Source organism: Astatotilapia calliptera, chromosome 20 (assembly GCF_964374335.1).
Source record: "Astatotilapia calliptera chromosome 20, fAstCal68.1, whole genome shotgun sequence".
Lineage (NCBI taxonomy): Eukaryota > Metazoa > Chordata > Actinopteri > Cichliformes > Cichlidae > Astatotilapia > Astatotilapia calliptera.
Genome location: NC_137441.1, coordinates 24,572,941 through 24,598,294, shown reverse-complemented (window position 1 = coordinate 24,598,294; position 25,354 = coordinate 24,572,941). Strand labels below are relative to the sequence as shown.

Sequence of the window (25,354 nt, the reverse complement as noted above, 5' to 3'; positions counted from 1 at the left end):
CATTATAACAGTCTTGTACTATACATACAGTGTATATATGTGTTTTGTTTCTTTCTTTCTTACTACTATTGTACATCAGTAAAGTGCAGGAGCCCATTTTTCCAACTAGATAAAAGTCTAATACAACCCAAGAAAACAGCTTAGCCATGAATCACACTTTGTAATATCTGTGTTTGGATATTACAAAGTGATTTTATTAAACAAAATGGCCTATTAAGGTTAAATATGAGCTAAATATGATATTGTAGTCCATTCGTAAGAGTGTTTTGAAGTGCTTATTTTACTAGGTGACCTCTGTGAGGCAAACATACAAAATGCTGTATGCTATCTGTGAGGCTCATATGCAATTTCTTAAATCCAAATCAAATCAAAACAAAGCTTTTTTTTTATGCAATGTAAATATACATTTCAAAACAATTCATGGCAACAGTTGCCAAGTCATGATGATGTCATGGGCTCCATTCCCCAAATTCCACAGTTAGGTTTGATTTTGAACACTTCAAGACAAACTGCAGACAAAAAAACTAAGAAAAGCAGTCACAAAACTCAAGATGAGTGAAGAAGGCCAGCTGCCATACAAGTCGAGCTCAGTAAATAATGAACTCTGTTTGGAGGGACAATTTTGTGATGCAATCATCAAAGTGGAGGATGTTGAATTTCCGGTCCACAGGATCATCCTATGTAACTGTACGCCGTACTTCAGGTGAGTTGCTTACCTGATAATGTGAAGGACAGTTGACTGATTTATACCTGTGAAAAATGTAATTCATGGTCTTAGTTGGTGAAACAGTGCCAACCAAAAGGAACAGGTTGAATCATAAAACTTTTCTGATAGAAAGACTTTGTCACGGTCAACTGACAGATACACCCAAAACATAATGCAAACATTTGCAGATTTCATCATTACCTTCACAGAGCTCCAGATTCCACTTCAGTAAATGTGCCATTTAAAAAGCACTGTGAATCACTTGGTGATTGTGTGAAGTCTAATTGAAGTGTTTTATTAAGTTACATTAATATCTTCCCCACTGTTATTGAGACAGTAAGACACACCAGACTTCCTGATACTAAAAAGGTTGAACTGTGTTATACAGTTATACGCTGAGCAAAAGTTTTGAGTTGCCTCTCATTTTTTTATATTTTGCTTTGAAACAGATGATTCTTTAAAAGTCCACTTGAGCAATAGTTCTGTGTTTTTTTGAAGACTTATAAAGGTTTGGTTTGGACATTTTTCACCCTTTTTAGTCCAGTGCTTGTACCCGATCATTTTCAGAGGAATGGTTTCCTCATCCTCATCAGAAATGGTTTCATGGTTCATGTAAAACCTGTTAAAACCAATAAATAAATGTTAAGAAAAAAAAAGAAAAGAAATGGTTGTGGAAGGGAAACAGAGACTGTAATTAAGCAACATGCACTGGAACTTCCATAAGGAAAGGAAACAGACTGAGGTATGCCAAATTACGCAATAACTAGACTAAATATCAGGGTAAACTGGCCCTATGGAGTTGATTTCAATATTTGTCATAGAGGTACAACAGTGAGTGTTTAGAGTTAACTTTAAAGCACGGTGGAGGCTCTGTCATGGTGTGGGACTGCATTGTGTTTGGCAATAGCTTCATAAACATGCTGCCAATGTAATAAAGACATTGAAAACCCAACAATCAAGTGCACTAAACATGTACAAACTCTGTTTTGGAGTTACTTGGAGTACTTGTGCATGACATAGTTTATTATCTTGTTGCCTCCACACCTTTTAATATTCTCTACTCTGTCTCCATCTCTACCCTCAGGGCTCTTTTCACCCACTGCAGCGACCCAGACAAACAGGTCTTCAACATACCTGGCTTGTCTTCTGAGATGATGGCACTCATCATTAACTTTGCATACACCGGCTCAGTTTCCATAACGGGGGAAAATGTAGTGGAACTTCTCATGGCAGCTGATCAATTCAATGCAATGGACATTGTGAAACTCTGCTCTGACTTCCTCGGGGAGCAACTGTGCCCAGAGAACTGCGTTGGCATTTGGCAGTTCACAAAAGTATGCTTATCACCCGAACTACGCACCAAGACCTACCACTACATCATCAGTAACTTTGAGCAGGTTGTTCTTGAGGAGGAGTTCCTGCACCTAACTGTGGAGGAACTTGCTGACATCCTTGATAGAGAGGACCTCAATGTGTGGGAGACCACTTTGTATGAAGCGCTTACAAAGTGGATTAGCCATGTACCTGTACAACGGAAACAACACCTCACCGCTCTGTTGTCCAAGGTCTATAAACTTTCATTACTACATTTAGTTTGGACTTAAATCTTCAGCATTTAAGTCATAGATTGAGTCGATCCATCTGGGTATAAGGATGCTTTAATATCTTGAGATGTTGCTCTTTTCAGGTGTAGCCAAACCACATTTAAGAAATTCTCTTCAAGAGCATTAAAACCGTATCAGATCTCTACACACATACTATAGAATAAATTATATTTATTAAGTATAGTTGCTAGGGCTATGACTAAAAACTGTCCCTGTTGACGAAAAGGCTAATGGTGTCTGACTTTGGTCGCTCTCTTGCTAGCAATAAGAAAATTAAACAACATTAGGAGCATTATCCTAAAGAAGCTTGAGTTTACTAAAACTGATGTAGTTGAAATTCATAGTCACATTCTCTTCTGTCATCTCTCTATAGGTCCGACTGGGATTGATGACGTCAGACTACCTAAAGGACAATGTGCTGTCTAGTGAGCTGGTGGAGGCCAATTCTGAGTGCCTGTCCATGATAAGTAATGCCATCTTAGACATACATGATCTAGGAAGCAGACCCTTCATGTCTGCCTTGTATCACCCTCTTGCTCGTCCCCGCCTGCCTCATTCCATCCTGCTGGCCATTGGGGGGTGGAGTGGTGGTGAGCCAACTAACGGCATCGAGGCCTACGATTGCCGGGCTAACCGCTGGGTCAACGTAACGAACAACCTCGAGTGTCCTCGTGCTTATCATGGAGCCGCCTTCCTCAACGGGTACGTCTACTCCGTTGGTGGCTTCGACGGGGTGGAGCATTTCAACAGCGTCCGTAGGTTTGACCTGACCACTCACGCCTGGAATGAGGTGGCGCCCATGCACTCCCGCCGCTGCTATGTGAGCGTGACTGTGTTGAACGGGTTCATCTATGCCCTGGGAGGCCACGACGGGCATGTACGACTCAGCAGTGCAGAGCGCTATCAACCTGAAATCAACCAGTGGAGTCTTATTGCACCGATGCACGAACAGAGGAGCCACGCCAGCTGCACAACACTTAACAACCGGGTGGGTGAAGTAAAACAGTAGCAGAGAAATAGAGTAGGGTCTAAGGCACACAGGCCTAGAGACCTGTCAGCAACCTTTGGTAACAACCAGTTGCTAGGGGAAAATGTGTACTCCTCAGCTGGTTAGGCAGTGGTTGTATGAAAGACTCTACAGATTTCTACAGCAAATAGTTTGAGTATTTGCAGTAAGTCAGAGTACTCCATGCAAACCTCAACAGTCTGCTTACGACCAAAGGAAACACAAGGAGGCTTGTGGTGCAAAACCTTCCTGGTTACAATTTCACAGTAGTGACAGCCATCAACCTCCAGCAACCACTTGCCAACCAGTCAGGGAATACACATTTTTACAGTGAAGCGAGGTGCAAGATAGGTCACAAACTGGTTTCTATGTTCATGTTTTCAAATTTAAAAGTATAGTTTAAAAAGTTGAAAAATATACTAATATATATCTATTTTGTTTCTAACTGATCACAAGTGCATCTTTGCATTTATGTACAGTACTTTATTTGAGTTGACTTGTCAACTAAAATATAACAGATATTAAAAAAATTGTAAAACACACACATTTGTTAATTGTCATATTTTTCAGTTGGACACTTGGGTACTGAGTATCGGTCTTACTTCACAAATGATGTGGAAACATTTCACTTACAGGTAACATTGTTTCCAACTGAAATCTAAGAAATGTAAAAATTTTTAATGTCCCTTTTTTGTTTTCAGATTTACATTTGTGGTGGACTCAATGGCAACGAGTGTCTGCAGACAGCTGAATATTACAACCCAGAGAGCAACCAGTGGACGATGATCAGTCCCATGAACAGCCGCCGCAGCGGGATAGGTGTCATTGCATATGCGGATCATGTCTTTGCAGTAAGACCACAAAGTAGTGCTGACACTCACGTAACATACAAATCAAATCTGTAATGTGCTTTGATCAGCAAGGCTTAACACAGATTTGGCTGACACAGAATTTGGCTAACTTTGTTTTGTATTTATCAATGATCAGATTCCTATCCTGACCACAGGTTCAGAGAAGGCATTCTTACTCATTCTATGTATTAATTTAACTGATTAGTGATGTTTCTGCCTCTCTTTTTTTTTTCATGTGCCTCATTCCCAAAATGTTGTGTCTTTGATGATTTCACATTTCACTCAGTACAACAGAAATACTTATTCAAAACCAACATTGTCATCCTCATCGTTCCATAGAGGACATATGTTAGAGACAATTTCAAACTTATCCTGCAATACCTTTAGAAAAATGAGGGAATAAGCCAAGTGATTAGAACTCATCCTCTGGGGACGGTAGGCCTTTTAGCTGTAAATTTATCTTGCTATTTGCCTTAAAACCACTTATTTAGTTGTTTTGCAGCTGCACCCTTTGGTAAAAAGCAAAGATTTTAGTCTCACCTTCTGAGACACACTTCTTTATTTAGCTAGCTACCGTTTAGTATTTATTTTCTATTCAGACTAAGTCTCTATTCAAAAAAAGGAAAAGTTATCATCAGCAGAATGCAGTGACCTTACCCTGGTGCTGACCTCAGGGTCTTTGATCAGGCTTATAGGCACTTATAGCCTGTCAGGGCTACTTTAATCTGTTATAGGAAGAAAGGACTGGAACTCAGTGTTCCTTTTTGGACTAAAGGCAAAAGAGCTGTGAAGACATTTATACTGAAAACACAAATACTTTTTGTCGAGGGCTATTCATCTTTGTTGATAATAGCGTGGTGTAATAGACAACAGCACTTTAATAGCTGTAGTTGAGGCTTGAGTGAAAAAAGGTCTCATACAGACTTCCACAACAGCTGGCTTCTACTTTATTTTACTTTCTCCTTTTAATTCAGAAGTCATTTTCACACACCACTGCACCCTGATCTTTTCTAGACATTCCCAACAAATGCGGGCCTGTGAAAATGCAAATACTGGGACGTTAATGGGCCTTTTTTAAACAACTTTTATGTGTAAACTCCATATAACAGCATGAGAATATGTCAGGTAGCTGTTCGCTTTATCCAGGTAAAACCCTAAACCAATCAGAGTATTTCCAGTAGTCAGATCACACCTAAGGTAAACAATTTCCTTGTATCTGCTACATATTAAGGGCAACTTTGGACAATATTGCAACTTAATTCTTCCGTCACTTTCTGGAGTATCTGTGCAAAAGCAGCTAAAGACATATAGCAGGTGCATTTTCTTACAGGGGTACGGTGAAGCTGGTTACACTTACATTCAATCATTTGAGCCACGTATTTACTTTTAGGTTGGTGGCTTCGATGGAAACAACTATCTGCGCACCGCTGAGGCTTACAACCCGCATACCAACACGTGGAACCTCGTGTTCTCTATGCTGACCCCCCGCAGCAACTTTGGCATTGAGGTAATTGATGATCGCCTCTTTGTCGTCGGGGGTTTCAATGGCTTCACCACCACTTCGGACGTCGAGTACTACACCGCTTTAACCAATGAGTGGTATGAGGCGTGCGACATGGATATTTTCCGCACAGACTTGAGCTGCTGTGTGATGTCCGGACTTTCCAACCTGACTGAGTACACCTTTCCTCGTGACTTCCTGCCACTTGAGGATGTTCTGAAATTAGCAATGGAGTCAGCAGAGTCCACGTAAAATCTTTAAAGTGCAGTACTGCCATGTGTCAACATCTGAGTCTCGAACATGAAGGACTGAAATAAATCTTTAGAGCATTAAACTGCTGGTGAACTGGACATTTTATGTATGTATCTCAAAAACTTTCAGTAGGAGAGCCTGCACTGTAGATACTGGGTTTTATTAAGAGAATGCAATTGCAACAATAACAAATTGAAAAGATTTTTTCATTCCCTGTAATGTATGGCTGCTGAGCAGCCATACCAGACATGCACACAGGGTGACCAGATCACAATAAGCCGCATGTCGGACTTTTCAACTCTTGCTAGGTAAACACCATAAGAATAAAGGGAAGTTTTCACTCTCCCTTGTTATTTCAGCTGCGGTTCTGTCTGGTAACAGTCTATAGGTTTGAGTAAGGATGTATCCAATATTTTACAGTTGTACTAGCCAATACCCAATAAAGCAATTCTTACTTTTATACCAAACTAGTCAGTCTCAGCTTAGTCAATTTACTCTTTCACAGTAGAGCCTATTTTCTGAATAGTCTTCTGTCTAAACTCAAGATTAAAGAAAAAAAAAATCTTAAAATTAACTAAAAGCGAGGCTGTCTCTGCACTGCACAAACCAAACACAAAATGTCGGCATGTTAGCCAATATTATCGTGCACCCTTAATTATAACACTGGGCTAACCTGGCCAAATTACAAACAAAAATCAATCACAACCAACATGGACTGTAGTAGCCGTGGAAGGAGAGAGGAAGTCCTTTCCTATAGTCCATCTGACCATATTGGCTTTACTGGCCAATAAAAGCAGTCCACTCAGCCATGCTCTTCTTGTAAGATGATGTGAGATCTCTCTCATGGATTTTGTCCAAGAGAACCTCCGTCTGTATGACGGAAAGCAGAGTGGCTACACACTTTGGGTATGTAAGGTGAAGGGTGTAATAGTAGGCCATAAGGTATAAAGCACCCTCGGTAACCAAGTCTTTTGGAAATGTGGTTATTGGCACATCTCCTACCGCTAGGATGCAGTTGGATGGACTCACAATCAGGACTGGGCAGGAGAGAGGACGTTTCATCAGATAGGTATTAGGGTCTTCTTGGTCCTTTAACACATAACACAGACATACTTTTGTAAGGATGATGCACTTTTGTTTCAAACACATAACTAAAGCTAAATTACAACAAAAGTTGAGGTTCTGAGAAAACACATCTGAAATTGCTACTTTTAATTATTCTCGATGGAATTACTGTTCACATCTGTCTAGCCTTCCTGAAAAACAGAAAACCAAGGCTACATTTAATTAGGTATCATTGAGGTGATAAAAATGTGCTACCACGTAATGCATCCATGTTTGTATTTACTGGTCACAGAGATCTAACCTGTGAGAACCCTCATTCCAAAAATGTGTTTTAGGTGCCTTTTGAAGGCTTAGAACATATAATATGTGAATATAAAATACTTTGGCACTCATCAGAAGCATTTTTTAATACTGTTGTCCCAAAAAGAACAAAAACAAAAAACAACTACTACATTTTACACAACTCACCTCAAGGACATGCACCAGAGCCTCACTCGCATCCCGTGCCCTCTTTGGAGGAGCAGAGGTGGATGGGAAGAGTGATGGCAGCACATGTAGGATCTCAAGAGCCTGTTCAGCTATACAGAAAAAAGAATCATCATCTCATTACCACACTTAAACAAAATCCTCAAGCATGTCCAGCAAAATCGCTGGACATGCTCGTAGGCAAGAAGTGAAGCAGCACATGGCGGGGAGAAATGAGGGGTGAGAACAGACACAATTTTGCACCGGAGGTTTTCGGGAAGCTTTTATTTTGGTATTTCCGTTGATTCGTACAATAAATTTGCATATTAGCCTAAACATTTAGGTTTAACATTTAACATTTAGATTTAAATATAATATTTAGATTTAATATTTAACATTTAGATTTAATATTTAACATTTGATGAAAAGTTACAAATATTTTACTAAATGTTGTAAAAAATTACTCGAAAAAACATGTTTTTGTAAGGTTTTGAGCTAAATGTGGAAAAATGTTGCCGTTAATTTCAGCATGTTTCAGTTTACAAACGGCGCCCCATAATTATCAGACTATTTTTGACTTCAAACAACATTTTTTTTTGCGATTAAGTGTCAACAGAGATACAGAAAAGTGGTTACACCTAAAAAGCAAGGTCACTGAAGGCAGCGGTGTGGTTGTACAATGGTGCTGTAACCTTGTCCTGTCACCAGGGGGCGACGTCAAAATATCTGCTGTTGTCTTGTTGGCCCTTGGCTTACGGTGCATTCCAGATTGAGTCGGAAGTCGGAATTCCTGAGCTCCCAGTAGTAATTTTCATCTGGAACTCCCCCTCAACTAGTATTTCCTTCTTGGAAAGTCAGAGCAGGCAGCCTCAACAATCCAAGATGGTGACAGAGAACATAAACATAATCTGCTCTGTCACTCACCTGTATTTGTGACTCATGATATAAGCCACATGCTAAGCACTTACCACATTCTATCAATGAACGTGCTGCAGCTAAAATAAATCCCATCTTACTTTGCTTTTCTGACTTTCCTGCTGGAATGCACAAACTCGGGAATGACGTCACTGCCAAAAAGGACCACAGACATCAGAACATTGACACAGCTGCCAGGTTGGAAAAGTGAAGCAACAAAACAAAAAAACTGTACTCCATTTACAGGCCACCAGGGGGCGACCCCTGCGTCTGTAAAAGACTTCTGGCCCTATAGAGGTCTCTGGGACCTCTGTGAACAGTTCCCTGATGTGTTCAAGGGTTCAGTTTCTCATTTCAGAACACAGCTGAAATGATCAAGACTCACTGAAGGGGTGTGAAATGTGTCTAAATCTAGGGAACAGAGGCCTGATCGACGATATGTTCTGCAGACTCGTGTCTTTGTTCATAAACAGAAAAATGAAGGTAAAACACAAAGGCTTCCTTCAGTTTGACCTCTCAAAGGTCAAGGTCAGTCCAGTCTAACATGTTTTACTTTAACATGAAACGCTGCTATGACCGAGTCTCAAACAACAGAAAATCCAGAGTCTGCTCATCAGCTAACGACTCTGTTTTATGCTGTCGGTGGGTTAAATATCATGAAACGCCTCATTCAGTCAGCTGCATGTTCTTTAGAACCAAACTGGCTGCTCGAACTGATGAATGATACCACACTGAGCTCTCTGCAAGGGAACGAATGAGCTCGATTCCCTAAAATATCAGCCAGCGAGTCCAAACACACTGATTTTTACTAACGGATAAAATGATGTTAACTTTTCTATCAACTTCTTTTGCTCGTTATCACCTTATTAACTGTTCGGGGGTGAGAATGAAGCCTTGTACAAACTCTGGGTAAAGTAGTGTTTAGAAACGAGAACACTGAACGGGAAGTTAAAACACATCATAGACACCTCAGCTTCACTACTGGAACTTCAACATTATGCACTACACACTGTACAGTAATGCCACTGTTTTGCACATGTCTCAACTCTGTATATTTTTATATATTTTATTTTATTTTTACTCTATTTAATTTGTAAAAATGTGTATACACACACACACACACACACACACACACACACACACACAGAAAAACATTTAGTATACACATCCAGAAATGCATATACTATTATATATTGTACATATATTTATTAGGTTCAGATTAGCCATCCTTGTATTTTGCTTTGTTTACGTTATTGTATTTGCACAACTCTGTTGCTTGTGAAGCTCGCACACAAGAATTTCACTCACATGTACTGTACCAATGTACCTGCACATGTGATGTGACAATAAAAGTGATTTGATTTGATTTGATAAAAGAAAAAGGCGCAGCGGTGTTCCTTCTCCGAGTGGGGGGGCTTCTTCCGTCTCCAGGCGTCTTCAGGAGTTTTTAAGTTTCCTTGGTGTAGAGGCTAAGCCTACGCTTGAAGCCACTGAGGTGGTCGTTAACGGGGGTGACGCGATGTCACTGGTATGCATGAATGTTCACAGTCCAATAAATCCAGCAGTATGTATCTTGTCATTTTTGGTCTTTATTCCGTATCGACATAGCATAACAGCGCAACGGTCACAAACTGTTTGCCTTCTCAATGACACACCTGACGCCGATTACGTGCGTCTACCTTAAATACCTTTACATTACATAATCAAAACAGAAAAAGGTAACCTCTAGTGACCACATAAGGTATTAACCCAAGAATGGCTCCTACACCCCGGCCCCTAATTGAAATGGCTATCAGACATGGCAATTCTAATCACAAAGAAAATAAGGAGCCACTAATAGAGTCTACTTTAGACCTATACATTCACATAAATAAACATAAGTAACACACTTTTAGATTACAGTCTCATGTAACAAGCAAAGTTTGGTTACAGGTCTTTCCAGAATATTAGTCTTTGTTTTTAAACGTGCAGATCGCACGAGTCCTTTTTTGTCACAAATGGCTTCCAGAACTCTTCCAAGTGGCCAGGAACCACGCGGTGCAGAAGAATCCATTATAATGACTATATCTCCAGGTTTTAGATTCTTCTTCTTTTGGTTCCATTTTTGTCTCTCCTGTAACAAAGGCAGGTATTCGCGTATCCATCGTTTCCAAAAAAGGTCTGAGATGTACTGAGCCTGTTTCCATCTTCTCTTCAGATACATATCCTGAGGGTCAAATAGTCCGGGTGGTAAAGATGGTTTTCCTTTCAAATGGAGCACTGTAACAAAAAATAATTTCCCCCAGGGATCAATAAAGTATTCTGATTCTGATTCTGATTCTGATCAGGAGGATGTGATTTGGTGTAAGTGGCTCTAGGTCTTTTGGATCATCAGAAAGCTTTGTGATGGGTCTGTCATTTAAAATTGCTTCAATTTCACATAGAACCGTATTTAAGCCATCGTCGTCCAACTGTTGTTGCTGAAGAACGGATCTCAGAATCTTTCTGATCATACGAATTATCCGTTCCCAAATTCCACCATGATGTGATGCTCCAGGCGGATTAAAACTCCATCTTATTCCAATGTGTCGCAAAGCATCCGCTATTTGGGTATGTTTCAGCGATTCAAGAGCCTCCCTTAACTCTCTGTCTGCTCCGACAAAGTTGGTTCCATTGTCCGATTGGATGTGAGCGACTTGACCTCTTCGACTCACAAAACGACGCAAAGCATTAATGCAGGCATCTGTGTTTAGAGAGCTAGCCACTTCCAAGTGCACTGCTCGGCTGGCTAAACAGGTGAAAATGACTCCATAGCGTTTAGCTGTACCTCGTCCTCTTTTCACTTCAATAGGTCCGAAGTAATCAACCCCGACATTGGTGAATGGTGGGTTATCTGGCAAGATTCTTTCCTTGAGTAAATCTGCCATCTTTTGCTCCAAGGCTTTTCCATGATATTTCCTGCAAAAATTACATTCTGCGATAACCTTCCTTACAGCTGAGTTGGCCTTTGTGATCCAGTATCTTCTCCTTAGTGTGGATAAGGTGTGGTTACGACCGCTATGACCAAGCTGTTGATGAATGTGCTTTAGGATGAGACTTGCTACATGTTGATCCTTTGCAAGAACAAAGGGATGCTTTATTTCTTCTGGTAAGGAGCCCTTTGTGTCAAGGCTCGGCTGTGTGGCAGGCAGGAGGAGGACCCAAACGCAAAACTCACAGACACGGGGATGAACTCAAAATCACAGCTTTAATGCTGGAATGGCAGAACACAGGAAATACAAAACTAAACTGGGAAAAGTAAACTAACATACGCAGAGAGACACAGGGAGATCCACACAACATGAGGGACGACGTCACGCTGAACAGAGGGAGACGCAGACAGAAATACACAGAGGGTTAACGAGGAAGGTGGGAACACACGGGGAACACAGGTGACACTGATAATCATAACGAGACAGGGCAGGGTGAACTGAACATGACATGTACGGGCGTGAGAGTCACAAAGTAAACAGGAAGTACACAGAGGTTCAGACAGGAGGAGAGAGAGAGCACGGGGAAAACACAGACATAACGGGCTGGGAAAACATGAAACAACCACAAAGGGAGACGAGGGCTCATAAATACATAGAGGGCACACAGGGGGAAGAGAGAGCACGGGGAGAACTTAGACATAATGGGCAGGGGAAACATGGAATAAAACATAAGGAGAGACGAGGGCTCACAGATACACAGAGGGGCACACAGGGGGTAAAAGCCATGAAGGGAAAACACTTAGGGAACAACACAACAGGGCAACTCAGAAAACATGGCCTAAGCAAGGAACAAAATACAAACATACAAGAACACTAAGAACACTGGGCCAACATGGCCCAGGACCATGACACTTTGTCAGTCGTCCCCCAACTCTTAAGAGGCCTTTATCGTCAAGATAAGGATCTAATCTATAAATTGAGCTGTGCCTGCTCACAGAACCTTTCCCACTTGACAACGTAGCAACCTCCTCTCCAAATCGTTGTTGCTGGCAAAATCTAATAATGGCAAGCTCAGCTTCCAGAAGATCCTTTGAAGATAGTCTGTACAGTTGCGTTTTCTTTACTTTCTCCTTTGTAGTACCTTTACAAATTGGGTTATCTGAGTAAGGTTGCGGTCTTTTTTTCTTATTTCTCATTGAACGAAGGATTTCCTTCAGTCTAAGGAACCAAGCAACAGCAACCTTGAGCCTTCTCCAGTCTGAGAAGTACACCATCAATTGACATGTAGCATCTAGCAAGTCTTTTACCTGAGTAACATTTACTGTGGCCTCACCTTTGACTTCAGGGTCCTCTGGTTCTAAGGAGCATTCCATTAAATTGGTTGGCCAATCACTTTCCGGCTTCTGCAGAAAGCTTGGTCCTTCGATCCAGCGGCTGCTATGAACAACGTTCCCAGCCTTGAGCCCTCTTGTAGCATCATCTGCTGGGTTTTTCTTCGAGCTTACATATCTCCATTGTGATTGTTTAGTTGCAGTTGTAATGAATGAGACTCTGTTTGCCACAAAGGTAAGGAATCGTTTATCCTCATTCATTATATATTTTAATACAGATGTACTATCTGTCCAAAATATAGATTGCTCGAGTTTCATTCTCAACTGAGCCCTTAACATGAGATCCACTCGGACGGCAACTACAGCAGCTGTTAGTTCCAGACGTGGAATAGTGACAGGTTTTAGAGGTGTTACTCTTGCCTTGCCCATCAAGAACGCGACGTGGATGGATTTCCTATTATCTTGCATGCGCAGATATGACACGGTTCCATATCCAGATTCACCAGCATCTGAAAAATGGTGTAGCTGTGCATGTGAGAGAGGTCCAAACTCTCTTGGTTGTATACACCTTTTAACCTTGAAATGGGAAAGCATTTGCAAATCACTGAGCCAACCTTTCCACTTTTGCAACATGGTTTGGGGTATTGGTTCATCCCATCCCAGTTTCCTTTTGCAAAGCTCCTGCTGCATTCCTTTGGCAGGCAGCAGGACTGGTGCAAGAAATCCCAATGGATCGTAAATGGAACTTGATATTGATAACATTCCACGCCTAGTACAGGATTTTTGAGGGATATCCATTTTGAAGTTGAATGTATCAGTTTCCACGCACCACTGCAAGCCCAGAGCTCTTTCTACCGGAAGTTTGTCTCTGTCAAGATTTAATTCTTTCAAGTCTTTAGCCCTTTGCTCCTCAGAGATACTTTGCAACAGGGTGCGATTGTTACTGACCCACTTGGTCAGTGTAAATCCTCCCCTTTGACTGTGCTGAAAGATCTTTGACCAAATCGACAGCATCTGAGGTGGAGGCCACACTCTTTAAACAGTCGTCCACATAGAAGTTCTCTTTCAGCGTTTCACATACCTTGTCTAGGAATTCAGTCTTATTGTCCTCAGCTGTTTTTCTCAAAGCGAAACTGGCGCAGCTAGGGGAAGATACTGCACCGAACAGATGAACAGTCATGCGAAACTCAATTATGTCCTTGCTCAGATCTCCATCTGGCCACCATAAAAAACGCAGAAAGTCTCTGTCTTCTTTGGCAACTTTAACTTGATAAAACATTGCCTTTATGTCACCCATAAATGCGACTGGATCCTGTCGAAATCTAAGCAAAACCCCAAGCAATGTGCTTGTGAGATTAGGACCTTGTAAGAGCTGCTTGTTTAATGATGTCCCCTGGAATGATGCCCCACAGTCAAATACAATTCTTATGGATCGTTTTCTGGGATGGTAAACTGCGTGATGAGGAATGTACCACTTCTTTCCATTTTCGCAAGACAGCTGCTGTGAAGGTATTTGCTCTGCATATCCATTACTTATCATCTCGTCCATAAAGTTTTTATATTCTTTATGCAACTGTTCATTGTTGAGAAGTTTTCGTTGTAGACTTTGCAATCTTTGTTTAACTATGGAGAAATTGTTTGGCATCTTTATGTTATCCTTTTTAAAAGGTAACTTCAAACAGTAGTGTCCGTCTTCCATTGTTGCAGATTTTTCCATGATCTTCATGAACTTAAGGTCCTCCCTTGACAAACCCTTTTCCTCTGTAACCCTTTCATTAAAGTCATAGTTATATTGACTTTTCAGCATCTCCTCCAGCTTACAAACAGATATCCTATTTACAACTGTTGGTGGGTGCTCGCTGTCCAAGTTGCTTTTACCATCTTCCATGGGCCCATTTATGACCCAGCCCAATGCTGTTCTTATAGCATATGGGCCATTCCCCTGGCTATGAATGACCTCCCATGGTTCCAATAACTTGGGAGCGTTGCATCCAATCAGCAGGTCCACATTAGCCATTATGTGGGGAATTTGAACCTTTGACAGATATGGCCACCTGATCAGATCTTCTTCCTTTACAAAGTTATCCATGGTGACAGGCATCCTTTCCTGTGTTAGGATTTCTGGAAGTTCATAGAAGGCATTGCTGCCTAAACCAGAAACTTCAAGACCAGTAAGTGAGTGGGCAGAGACGACCTTTTCTTGACCCATCGTTTGTAACAGGAAGTGAGTTCTTTTGCCCACAAGATTTAGCTTTTGCATGAGGTGCTCTGAACAGAAGCTAGCTGAACTGCCAGGATCTAAAAAAGCATATGTCTGTATGACATGACTACCTTTAACAGACTTTATTTGAACTGGCAGAATGGAAAGCAAACCGCTTTCTCTTCCGGCCCCTGTATGACCACAAGTTTTTACATTCTTTGAAGAGGAGGGCTCTCCATAGCATTCAGGGCTTACACCATCGTTATCAATATGGAGGACAGTGGGATGACCTTTACCACACGTTCTACATATCAAACGCTTAGCACAGTCCTTGCTTATGTGCCCAGCACCTAAGCAACCAAAACACAGCCCTTTCTCCTTTAGAAAAAGCATTTTGTCTCTGTGCTTCTTCCGCTGAAACTGTTGACACTCCTCCAGTGTGTGTCATTGAGTACAGCAGACACAAGATGGCTTTACTGTAAAGTCATGGCTTGTTGTAGTAATCAGCCTTTCCGTACTGTAGGTTTTTTTCATGATCATGGGTGTGGCTGTAGCAGCAAAGCTGTTCCCTTTAATTTGTTTGCTTGGTTGTGACTTCAGTCTGTTGTCAACCTTTGAGACAGGGATTGTTGACGTTACATTCTGAATGTCCCCAAACAAAGGATCTGAAAGAATTTTCACCTGCTTTTCAATAAATGCAACCAAATCTTCAAACTGAGCTCTGTGTTTAGAGGTTTCCAATATATCATATGCGAACGCTCTCCATTTCTCTCTCATTTTATATGGCAACTTGCACAAAATGATTTTCATGTTCACTGGCATGTCCAGTTCCTGCATATGTTGCAATGTTTCCATGACATTACAACTCCCACGTAAGAAAAGAGAATATGCTTGCAATGATTTCACATCTTCATTTTTAATTGCAGGCCAAGATAACGCCTTGTCAATATAAGCAGTTGCAATTTTATATTCATTTCCAAAGTGTTCTTTGAGCAGTTGCTTTGCTTGTATATAGCCTTGTCCTGCAGCCATATGTTGACAACTGCGTACCAGCTCTCTCGGCTGTCCTGTTGTAAACTGCTCCAAATAATACAAGCAGTCCCTCTTATTGGCCTTTTCTTCCACTCCTTGTTCAAACACATTAATGAAAGAGATATACTGAAGAGGATCACCATTGAATACAGGTATTTTCCTGGATGGTAATGACGATGCACGCTGATGCTGAACAAGGGTTGCAGTTATTTCATTTTGTCTTTGTAAAATGGTACAAATGTCCTCCAACCGTCCTTCTGCCGCTGTAGGAATTGACCTGGGCGATGGAGGATCCACATTGTGAAATTGCATTGTGATGACCGTTTCAGCTTGTGGCTCACCTTCAATTTCCGTTCCTGGCAGGATCATTGCAGATATGTTGCTTTCAGTCTGTACTATTTGCACTGCAGGTTTATCTTCATTGACTGGTGTACTAGGCTTGACTGTGGCTGAAGCAGCTGTTTTCTTGATTTCCCTTTCATAATATGAATTCATAGCATTGGACGATATGTTAGATATACTTTGAACTTCAGCAGCTTGGAGAACAGCTAACTTTGCAGAAGAGGCAGAAAGCAGCGCTTCAAGCTCAAGCTGTTCACGTTTCCTCCTTAGCTTTAGCTCTTGCTCCTCCAAAGCATGCTTCTCTTTTAAGACTGCCATACAAGCGAGTAATGCTGCCTTTTCTGCTTTTGCCTTGATTTTGGCAGAAGAAGTTGTGCTCACTTTACCACTAGATGAGCTTTTAGTGACTGAAGATTTACCAACAACATTTGAAACACTGTCCTCTGGCTTAACGCCATCATCAACACCATGATCATCCTTTAAATGTAAATATATACAGAACTTGAGGACATTACCTACATGTAAATATCTAAATAATTATAAATTTGTTGTGTTTTCTTTAACAATGTCAGAAGGAGAGAGGCACTGCCCCCCGACGCTCCTGCTGCGCCTCCTCCTTCTGACAGGAACTGCTTACAGAACAAGCATGAATGATGCCTGAGTGGACACACACAACTCACAAGTTCCTGGCTCTGTCAGCTCCTCTGCAGAGGGTTTCCCTAAGAAGGTGGACCTAGCAGGGTCACCGGGGGACGGGGAGCTGTGCCTCACGGCCCTCACTTCGTCGGAGAAACCCTCATGCAGAGTTCAGAAACTTGTGTGTTGAGTATGTCGCTGTGAGCCTCCACCATTTAACTAGTGGGTGAAGCCTGAACTGTCTAGAGACAGACCAGACCAGCTGCACAACACAGACACTTCAAACCTGAGGACAAATCTGAGAGAACAGAAAAAGGAAAGGAAACTTAGCTTAGAACCATGCAGCGCTACAGGAGACGGCAGCACTGCAGAGGTGAGGACCGGCACCTGTTTGAAAGAGACAAATGCACACAAACACACACACAACAACGAACGAGAAACAAACACAGAGAGAGGACAAAGTGGTTATACAGAACTTGAGGACATTATCTACATGTAATTATCTACATAATTATAAATTTGTTGTGCTTTCTGATAGGAGAATCATCAATTTTGGCAACAAAGAAGCCTGGTGGATGTTTGTTTACAGTCTGATGATGGGACATCATGCTCTGCATCGTCAAAGTTTGCCTCCTCATTATTATTCATACCCAGTAATGTGAAGTATGCTCATATCTACTATAACTGAACCAACCTGGTGCTCTTCATTTATGGAGGCTGTTGAGTCTGAATGTTGGATGTTGTGTATCTTGTGTTCTCTGGGCTTTGTTGTCCTCAGTCTTTTCGCAGGATCAGAAAACAAAACCAGGAGGCGCGTAAATGTTTCTTCAAATGTTTCTTCTGGATGATGATAAGACTGTGACACGGGATGCCACCTTTGGTCTTGTGATGAAGCAAAGCTCAGGAAGAAGTGGGATTAAATGGTACCCACATGTGTGCTGCTGAGAAGGATGTACAGGGGCACCTGCAGCCAAATCCAAGCCTCAGGTTAGTTGTAGTTGCAGAACGCTATAGGACTGAGACAGCTGAGGCATCAAATGTTTGATTAAACGGATGAAAAAGAGAAGTTTCTTCCCTATAATTATCACTTCTTAAAATCTGTAGCAACTTCAAGTCTTTCAGCATGCTGAGCATGCAAAGAATGTGACAATATATTTTTGTTCAATATTTAATTTCTTTTAGTTGCAATTGTTAAATGAAAAAAAATATATATTCTTATAATTTAGCAAACTAATTTATCAAAAAAAATATACATATATCTGTATTAGTTTTAATAAATTAATTTGACACCTGTATTGAAAATACCATATTGTATTCATACAGAATCAGTTTGGTATCATTGTTTGTCTGCTCACTGATTGTTGAAACTAAGAGCTACTTTGATCTGTTTAGATCTAAAGTATCCAAAGTTGAGCTCTGATGTTTCTTCACCCCTGTGTGTGTGATATGTGATTCCTACATGCTGGCAGAGCAGCAGTTTGTGCTCACAGATGGTGACGGTGTGGAGAGACGGTGGTGTTTCCTCAGAAAAACCAGCAGAGTCACTTGCTGACTGATGCTCATCTGCACTGCACAGAGGAAATCAACTGACCGAGGTTTGTCCAGTGACGTGTTATGAATGTATATTTGTTTTATGCTTACAGTTATGTTTTTCTTGACAGAGGCTCTGCAGAGGTTAGACAAAGCAGAGAAAACATGTGCTTTACATTTTACTGTGATTTATTGAGATATTTGTTGCCTGATGTTCAGCAGGAATGGAGAAATAGAATCAAAGGGAGATGTTTTTGATGTTTTTGTAATGATGTAAGTAAATCTTCAATATTATTTATTTGCTTGGTTATATTAGGAGTGTTTCTGAGTGAGGGGGAGAAGAGTCATCATCCAGGTAAAGTGACGTAGATCAGTGGATACACTTGTCTCCCCTTTAAAGGAGACAATCCAAGTCATCCTTAAATGTTAGTGCTTTCAAATACACAAACATTTTTAAAGGACAAAAATGAACATCCAACTTTGACTGTAACACAAAATAAATCTTTCCATGTGTGTTTTCAAACTCTCAGATGGGCAGCATATCAGTCTTGGACTGTCTAACCTGCCGGAGCAGCACTGAATGACCACCACACATGAGCATGTTCCTGCAACATTCAGCATCTGATCCTTCATCTGTGTGCTTCTGCTTTTGGTAAGTAGAGTTACCCAACTCCAGTAACTCTACACACATGCCATCCATTTCTGACGGCCTGGTTACTTCCTGTCAGTTACTTTAGAAACCATGTGGTCACCTGACCTAACACTATTCAAGTGTCACATGTCAAACAGCTGGAGAGGAAACTACACCAGTGTACTGGGATGTTTCACCAACACGTGCCAGATGCTGTTCCTTCATGGTGACATCACAGAGACAGCCCCACCCACCTCAGGACCTCGCCATTTATCATGATGATTATAATGATGACAGCGAGCGGAACTAAGACTGTAAAAATCCACGACCAGAATTTTTCTTTCTAATTATTAATGAATACTGAGAGCCTCTTTCTGTGTTTTGTATGTTTTGGGGTTGTTTTTTTTTTACCTCATTTGTTACTAACAAAGTTCACCAAACTCACACAGTTTACATTCTGTATGTTTCCATCTTTACCAGCCACACTCTAATTGCATTTAAGAAAATAATCCTTAGAAATCGTCATTTTTCTCTTTTGTAATTGATGATAATTCAGTGAATATAAGATAAGATAAGATAACTCTTTATTGTCATTGCACAGTCATACATAGTACAGTAGTACAATGAAATTGGAAAAACTGTCCTACGTCGGCACTACATATAACACAACACGACACGATATGACACATCACAACGTAACAAACAACACAACACAGTAACACACTGCTTCCTTCTATTGCGTCACACATTGCTTTAAGTTTTTCAGTGTCCAGTTATTTTTTACTGCTGTTTAAATTCTCTGAATGTTTGACCCTGTAGACTGTTTGATGGACTGCTTGTCTTCCTGTTTGTAACCGCCGCCTGTTTTTTTTTAATAAAGATTTGGATTTCTGACTTCAACACAGCCTCTGCGTGTCCTCCCTTTGAGTCCTCTTCCTCTGTGAACGTGTTGCATGTGTCACAGATTCATTTTATTAGCAGCTTTCCCACAGTGAGTTGCATCAGCATTCATTCACAGCACATTTCAGAAGGATTCAGATTAATACAGTGATCTTATAGTCAGAATGATCCTGACAGAGTGCCACTGTAAACTATCTTTCATCAGGTAAATTTCAAAGTTCAGTATTTCAAAGCAGGAGTTATGAAGACTCATACTGGCATTAGGACTAATAATATGTACTTACAGAGTCAAAGTTTTTTAATTATGCTAGAATATTGGAAGACAATCAACTTTTAGTGTTTTCCGCATATTAATTATTCTGAAATAGAGACGTGACCCTAACTGTACAGAAGCACTAAACAACTGACAATCTTAACAGACATCATTGGCCTGAGCCGTCATGCACAGTGAGTCTGATCCTTTGCTGTGAGAGTCTGACAAGCATGTTTCTGGTCAGTTTGGAAGAAATAATATCACAATGTTGATCTTTTTTTCAATATTCCTTCTCTTTTACAACACAAACTGTGATCAAAGGTACTTATGTTCACAGCATGTAACTATACTGACAGTCCAGGGCATTGTGGTCTGTTGAGCTAGGGTTAGCAATTCAGACATATGTAATCAATATTAAACGTCTCTGACGTGGGCCACTGTCCACAGTGTTGGGAAATCCATACCAGGCTGGAATGAGTCAAGGTAGGTGAGCATCCACGAGAAGACACAGCAGATGCATCCTACTAATACTGACAGGACCAGGAGACTCCAGAAACCGAGCATCTTCTCTTCAGTGCCATCCTCGCCTGTCACCCTCTCTGCCCGCAGCGAGGGTGACCTAATCTTATCAGCCTCTGTTTAGTCATCTGACCTGCAAAGCAGACTAACATTAACAAGGTTAAAAACTGGACCTGATAGTTGTACTATATGAAAAGTATAAGGATTATTGAGATGATGACACGTCATCCTGAGAGGATTTTTTCTCAAGAAGATTATGTCTACAATTTCAACCATATGTGTGCTTCTCCACATTCAGTCATTAAACTGTACTGTGGTAAATTAAGGAAGTAAGACGTCTGTGAAACTAATGATGAATCAGATCTCTGTCTCAGATGAAATTAAAAGTTCAGACAACCATTTTCATGACACAAATTCTAATTCTAAGCCTCCTGTAATAGAGGAGTGGAGGACACTCTTTTGACTTTACTAAATCTGATTCTTAAACATGTAGAGAGTAAAGGGACTTTTGCAAAACTTCTTTTCATCGATTTTTCTTCGGCTTTTAATACAATACAACCCCATATTTTAATTAAAAGACTTTTAGAACAGTTTGAAATCAGGAAAAACCTGGTGGGCTGGATTTTAGATTTTTTTAACTGACAGGTCACAAAGAGTGAGAATAAATGGGATTCTGTCTGACCCAGTGTTCTCCTCCACAAGTTCTCCTCAAGGGTGTGTCTTATCGCCCTTATTATTCATTCTCTATACAAACATGTGTCAGAGCAGATATGAAAACAGGGCCATCATTAAATATGCAGATGACTCTGTTATTGTCATCTTACTGAAAGAGGGTGAAACTAACCACGGTCCAGTCATTGATGACTTTGTTCAGTGGTGTGAGGAGTCTTATCTCCAGCTGAACATATCTAAAACAAAAGATATGGTTGTTGATTTTAGGAAACAACAAAATGGGCACGGAGTCACTTTAATTAAAGGTCAGAAAATAGAGCAAGTGCAGTCATATAAATATCTTGGGACCATAATCAATGAAAAACTGAACTTTGATCAAAATTGCAAATCAGTTTGTAAAAAGGGTCACCAGCACCTTTATTGCCTTAGGAAACGTGCTCATTTCCACATTGACCAAAAAATTTTAACTTTGTTTTATCGTTCTTTTATTGAGTCTGTTTTATCCTTTTGTTTGGTGGCATGGTTTGGTCAGACCTCTGTCACAGAGAAAAACTCTCTAAATCAGTTAGTGAGATGGTCCAGTCATCTGATAGGTGAGCCACAGTCTTGTTTAGCCTCCCTGTACTCCAAGCAGGTACAGAGGATGGCTTTATCATTCCTTAAAAATAGTTCCCATCCGCTAAGGGGTGAATTTCAGCTTCTTTCCTCAGGACGGAGGTTTCTATTTCCGAGATAGCTTTGTCCCCGTTGCTCTCACTGAATTAAATAAGAACTGTTTTTGATTCGAAATATTAAATTACTATATATGTGCTACAGGGAGGTTTATATCTTTATTAGGTATGTGTGTTTTTGAAGGGATGCTAAATGCTATCATTTTTTCTGTAAAGCAGATTTACCTTGCCTGTGGGTATAAATAAAGTTACCTTGACCTTGACCTCCTGTAATGATCCTCCTGACACAACAAACAGCGCTCACCTCATCTGCAGGTTATACATATTGCAAAGTCATGCAGCAGGGTGCACTGAACTGGATCAGATCTGGCATATTGACACCCCTGAACTAGCTGATAAGTCATTTCATACAAAACCATATATGTGAGTCTCATGGAGGCACTGCATTACTCATTCTTTCATCTCTGAGTAGAAGGAGCACATTTTAGTTTTGACCATTTTCAGCTGCCCAGGCAGTATGTGGGAAACATTATTATACACTATATTACCAGAAGTATTTCCCCTTTTGCCTTCACACACATATAACTGAGATCCCAGTCTTATTCCATAGGGTTTGATATGGTGTCGGCCAACCCTTTGCAGCTACAACAGCTTCAACTCTCATTGGAAGGCTTTCCATAAGGTTTAGGAGTGTGCTTATGGGAATTTTTGACAATTCCTCCAGAAGGACATTTGTGAGGTCAGGCACTGATGATGGATGAGAAGGCCGGCCTTGAAGTGTATGCTCTAATTCAGCGGTCCCCAACCCCCGGGCCTCGGACTGGTACCAGTCTGTGAGTTGTTTGGTACCGGGCCGCGAGAGTTGAGGCTCAGGTGTGAAATGTATGGTTTTCAGGGTTTTTATCGGTTTTCAGCGTTACTTTGTTATTGTTTTTATCGTTAACTCGGTTTTCAAGGGTCTTTTCACGTGTGTTATGAATAAATCTTCTTTTTTTCTGTACCGGTACTAGTTTTATTTTGTTGTATTTATCCGTGACACCTTAAAGGCCGGTCCGTGAAAATATTCTCGGGCATAAACCGGTCCGTGGTGCAAAAAAGGTTGGGGCCGCTGCTCTAATTCATCCCAAAGGTTTTCTCTCGGGCTGAGTTTAGGACTGTGCAGGCCAGTCAGATTCTTCCACACCAAACTCACTCATCCATGTCTTTAAGGACCCTGCTTGTGTGCACTCGTGCACAGCCATGCTAGAACAGGAAGGAGCCATCCCCAAGTTGTTCCTACAAAGTTGGGAGCATGAAATTGCACAAAATATTTTCAGTTTCTTTCACTGGAAGTAAAGAGCTGAGCCCAACTTCTGAAAAACAACCCCACACCCCCTCCAGCAAAGTTTAAACTTCTCTATATTGTGCTCTATATCAAGTTCTCTACACACTGTTCTTTAGCTAATCTAATGGCCACATGAAGTTTGGCGCAAACATAATGTGTCCTTCCACACCTTTGCTGATGACATTCAGATCTACCTCCCTCTGAGGTTAGACTGTAAGGACTCTCTGCAGCCGTTATTCTCCTGTTTGTCTGACATTAAGACTTGGATGGCTCTTAACTTTCTACATCTAAATGAAAGTAAAACTGAAGTCATTGTGTTTGGGCTTCTTAAAGACCCCAACCTTTCCTTTGATTTTGTGGGACCCCTAACTTCTGAATGTACTTCCTCCATTAAGAGCCTCGGTGTTACTTTTGACAGTGCTTTTAAATTTGATAAACAAATCAGCTCCGTAGTCAAGGGATCTTTTTATCATCTACGGATTTTAACTAAAGTCAAGTCCTACCTGTGCAGGAACGATCTAGAAAGGGTGGTCCATGCTTTTATTACATCACGGCTGGACTACTGTAACTCCCTTTATGCTGGTTTAGATCGTTCCTGTCTGCATCGCCTCCAACTGATGCAGAACGCTGCTGCTCGCATGCTGACCGGTTCCAAAAAGAGAGACCACATCACTCCGGTCCTCTGCTCTCTCCACTGGCTCTCAGTTGCTTTTAGGATTGATTTTAAAATTTTATTGCTGGTTTTTAAGGTTCTTAACGGTACTGCACCTCCTTACCTGGCAGAGCTTCTTAGCATTTACCGCCCCAGGAGATCTTTGAGGTCAGCAGACCTGATGCTTTTAGATGTTCCCAGGTACAGACTAAAGACTAGAGAAGAGAGGGCTTTTGCTGTGGCTGCACCCAGACTGTGGAACAGTTTACCTCCTCACATCAGATTCTCCACAAGCCTAGGAACTTTTAAAACTGCTCTTAAAACTCACCTCTTCTCATTGGCTTTTAGCAAGGTTTAACTTATTGTTTTAATTTATTGTTTTATCAGTGAGGTGTTTTATGTACTTGTGTTTTATTGTATTTTATATTTGTATTTTATTGTACAGCACTTTGGTCAGCCTCGGTTGTTTTTAAATGTGCTTTATAAATAAACTTGACTTGACTTGACTTTGGAGGTCTGTACTGACTGAATCTGAAAAAAGTTGGCAACCTCTGTGCCACAGTATCTGTTGAGCCCGCTCTGTGATGTAATGTGGTCTACCACTTTGTGCCACTTTTGAAATATTTAATATTGAGGACATTTCAAGACTGGACTTGTTGCACAGGTGGCATCCTATCATAATACCACGCTAGAGTTCACTGACATCCTGAGAGCAACCCATTCTTTCACAAATGCTTATAGAAGCAGTCTGCATGCCTAAGTGCTTAATTTTATACACCTGTGACCATGGAAGTGATTGAAACACTTGATTTCAATTGTTTGGATGGGTGAGTGAATATGTTTGACCATATAGTGTATGATACGTCCATTGTGAGATTATTATACTATTTTATGCCATGTTATACCTCTAATTAAAGCTTGTGAAATCATTATGTAGTTTTAGGTTGCATTATTCTCCTGACTTAGAAGAAGGTGATAACTATTACATTTATTAGAATGATTTGTATTACATTAGACTGCTGATTTATTGTGAATGAATGACATTGTTTTATGATGCATTATACTGCTGATTTGTAAGAAATACTGTTTTCAGAGAATCATGGCCTTATTTGTCTGATTAGAAAGAACAGAACATACTGCACAGGAAGCCAAGGTCATAACTTAGGCTCACTGAGAGAGAAAGAATGTGGATGTTTAGGTTTTATGACTTTGGAGGGGGGCTGAAGCTATAAGAGTTCTGGCGGACACCCTCCTCTCCATATCTCCCGTCCAGATGGTAATGCTCAAAAGTGTTGTATGGAACAATGAGAATTGTATGGAATAAAGAGACTGTTGATTGAACATT

The 25,354-nt window shown here is 40.8% G+C and overlaps 1 protein-coding gene and 1 long non-coding RNA gene across 5 annotated transcripts; both read left to right on the top strand.

Moving 5' to 3' along the window:
* Positions 1–454: 454 nt before the first annotated feature.
* Positions 455–5,935, top strand: LOC145423133 (kelch-like protein 10). Of its 2 annotated transcripts, none has more exons than XM_080295310.1 (5): positions 455–703; positions 1,791–2,271; positions 2,684–3,298; positions 4,018–4,167; positions 5,558–5,935. In XM_080295310.1, exons 1-5 carry the CDS (start codon positions 552–554, stop codon positions 5,918–5,920), a joined length of 1,761 nt encoding a protein of 586 aa, XP_080151436.1. In that variant the 5' UTR covers positions 455–551; the 3' UTR covers positions 5,921–5,935. The 2 variants fall into 2 exon arrangements, with proteins under 2 accessions (XP_080151436.1, XP_080151437.1); XM_080295311.1 differs by having other exon boundaries at positions 456–703; positions 1,791–2,040.
* A 12,455-nt stretch (positions 5,936–18,390) lies between these two features.
* Positions 18,391–19,950, top strand: LOC145423040 (uncharacterized). 3 transcript variants are annotated; one of them, XR_013904161.1, is made up of 4 exons: positions 18,391–18,452; positions 18,704–18,812; positions 18,918–19,039; positions 19,116–19,949. It is a non-coding gene; the product is annotated as an uncharacterized LOC145423040 (long non-coding RNA). The 3 variants fall into 3 exon arrangements; XR_013904159.1 differs by having other exon boundaries at positions 18,418–18,812; positions 19,116–19,950; XR_013904160.1 differs by having other exon boundaries at positions 18,418–18,812; positions 19,160–19,949.
* The last annotated feature ends 5,404 nt before the right edge of the window (positions 19,951–25,354 follow it).

What these genes read in the sequence shown, in the direction of transcription:
- LOC145423133 (XM_080295310.1), top strand. Translation starts at nt 552, where the DNA reads ATGAGTGAAGAAGGCCAGCTGCCATACAAGTCGAGCTCAGTAAATAAT. An exon ending in AACTGTACGCCGTACTTCAG is followed by an intron (nt 704 to 1,790) that starts GTGAGTTGCTTA and finishes CTCTACCCTCAG; the next exon opens with GGCTCTTTTCACCCACTGCA. An exon ending in GCACAACACTTAACAACCGG is followed by an intron (nt 3,299 to 4,017) that starts GTGGGTGAAGTA and finishes TTTTGTTTTCAG; the next exon opens with ATTTACATTTGTGGTGGACT.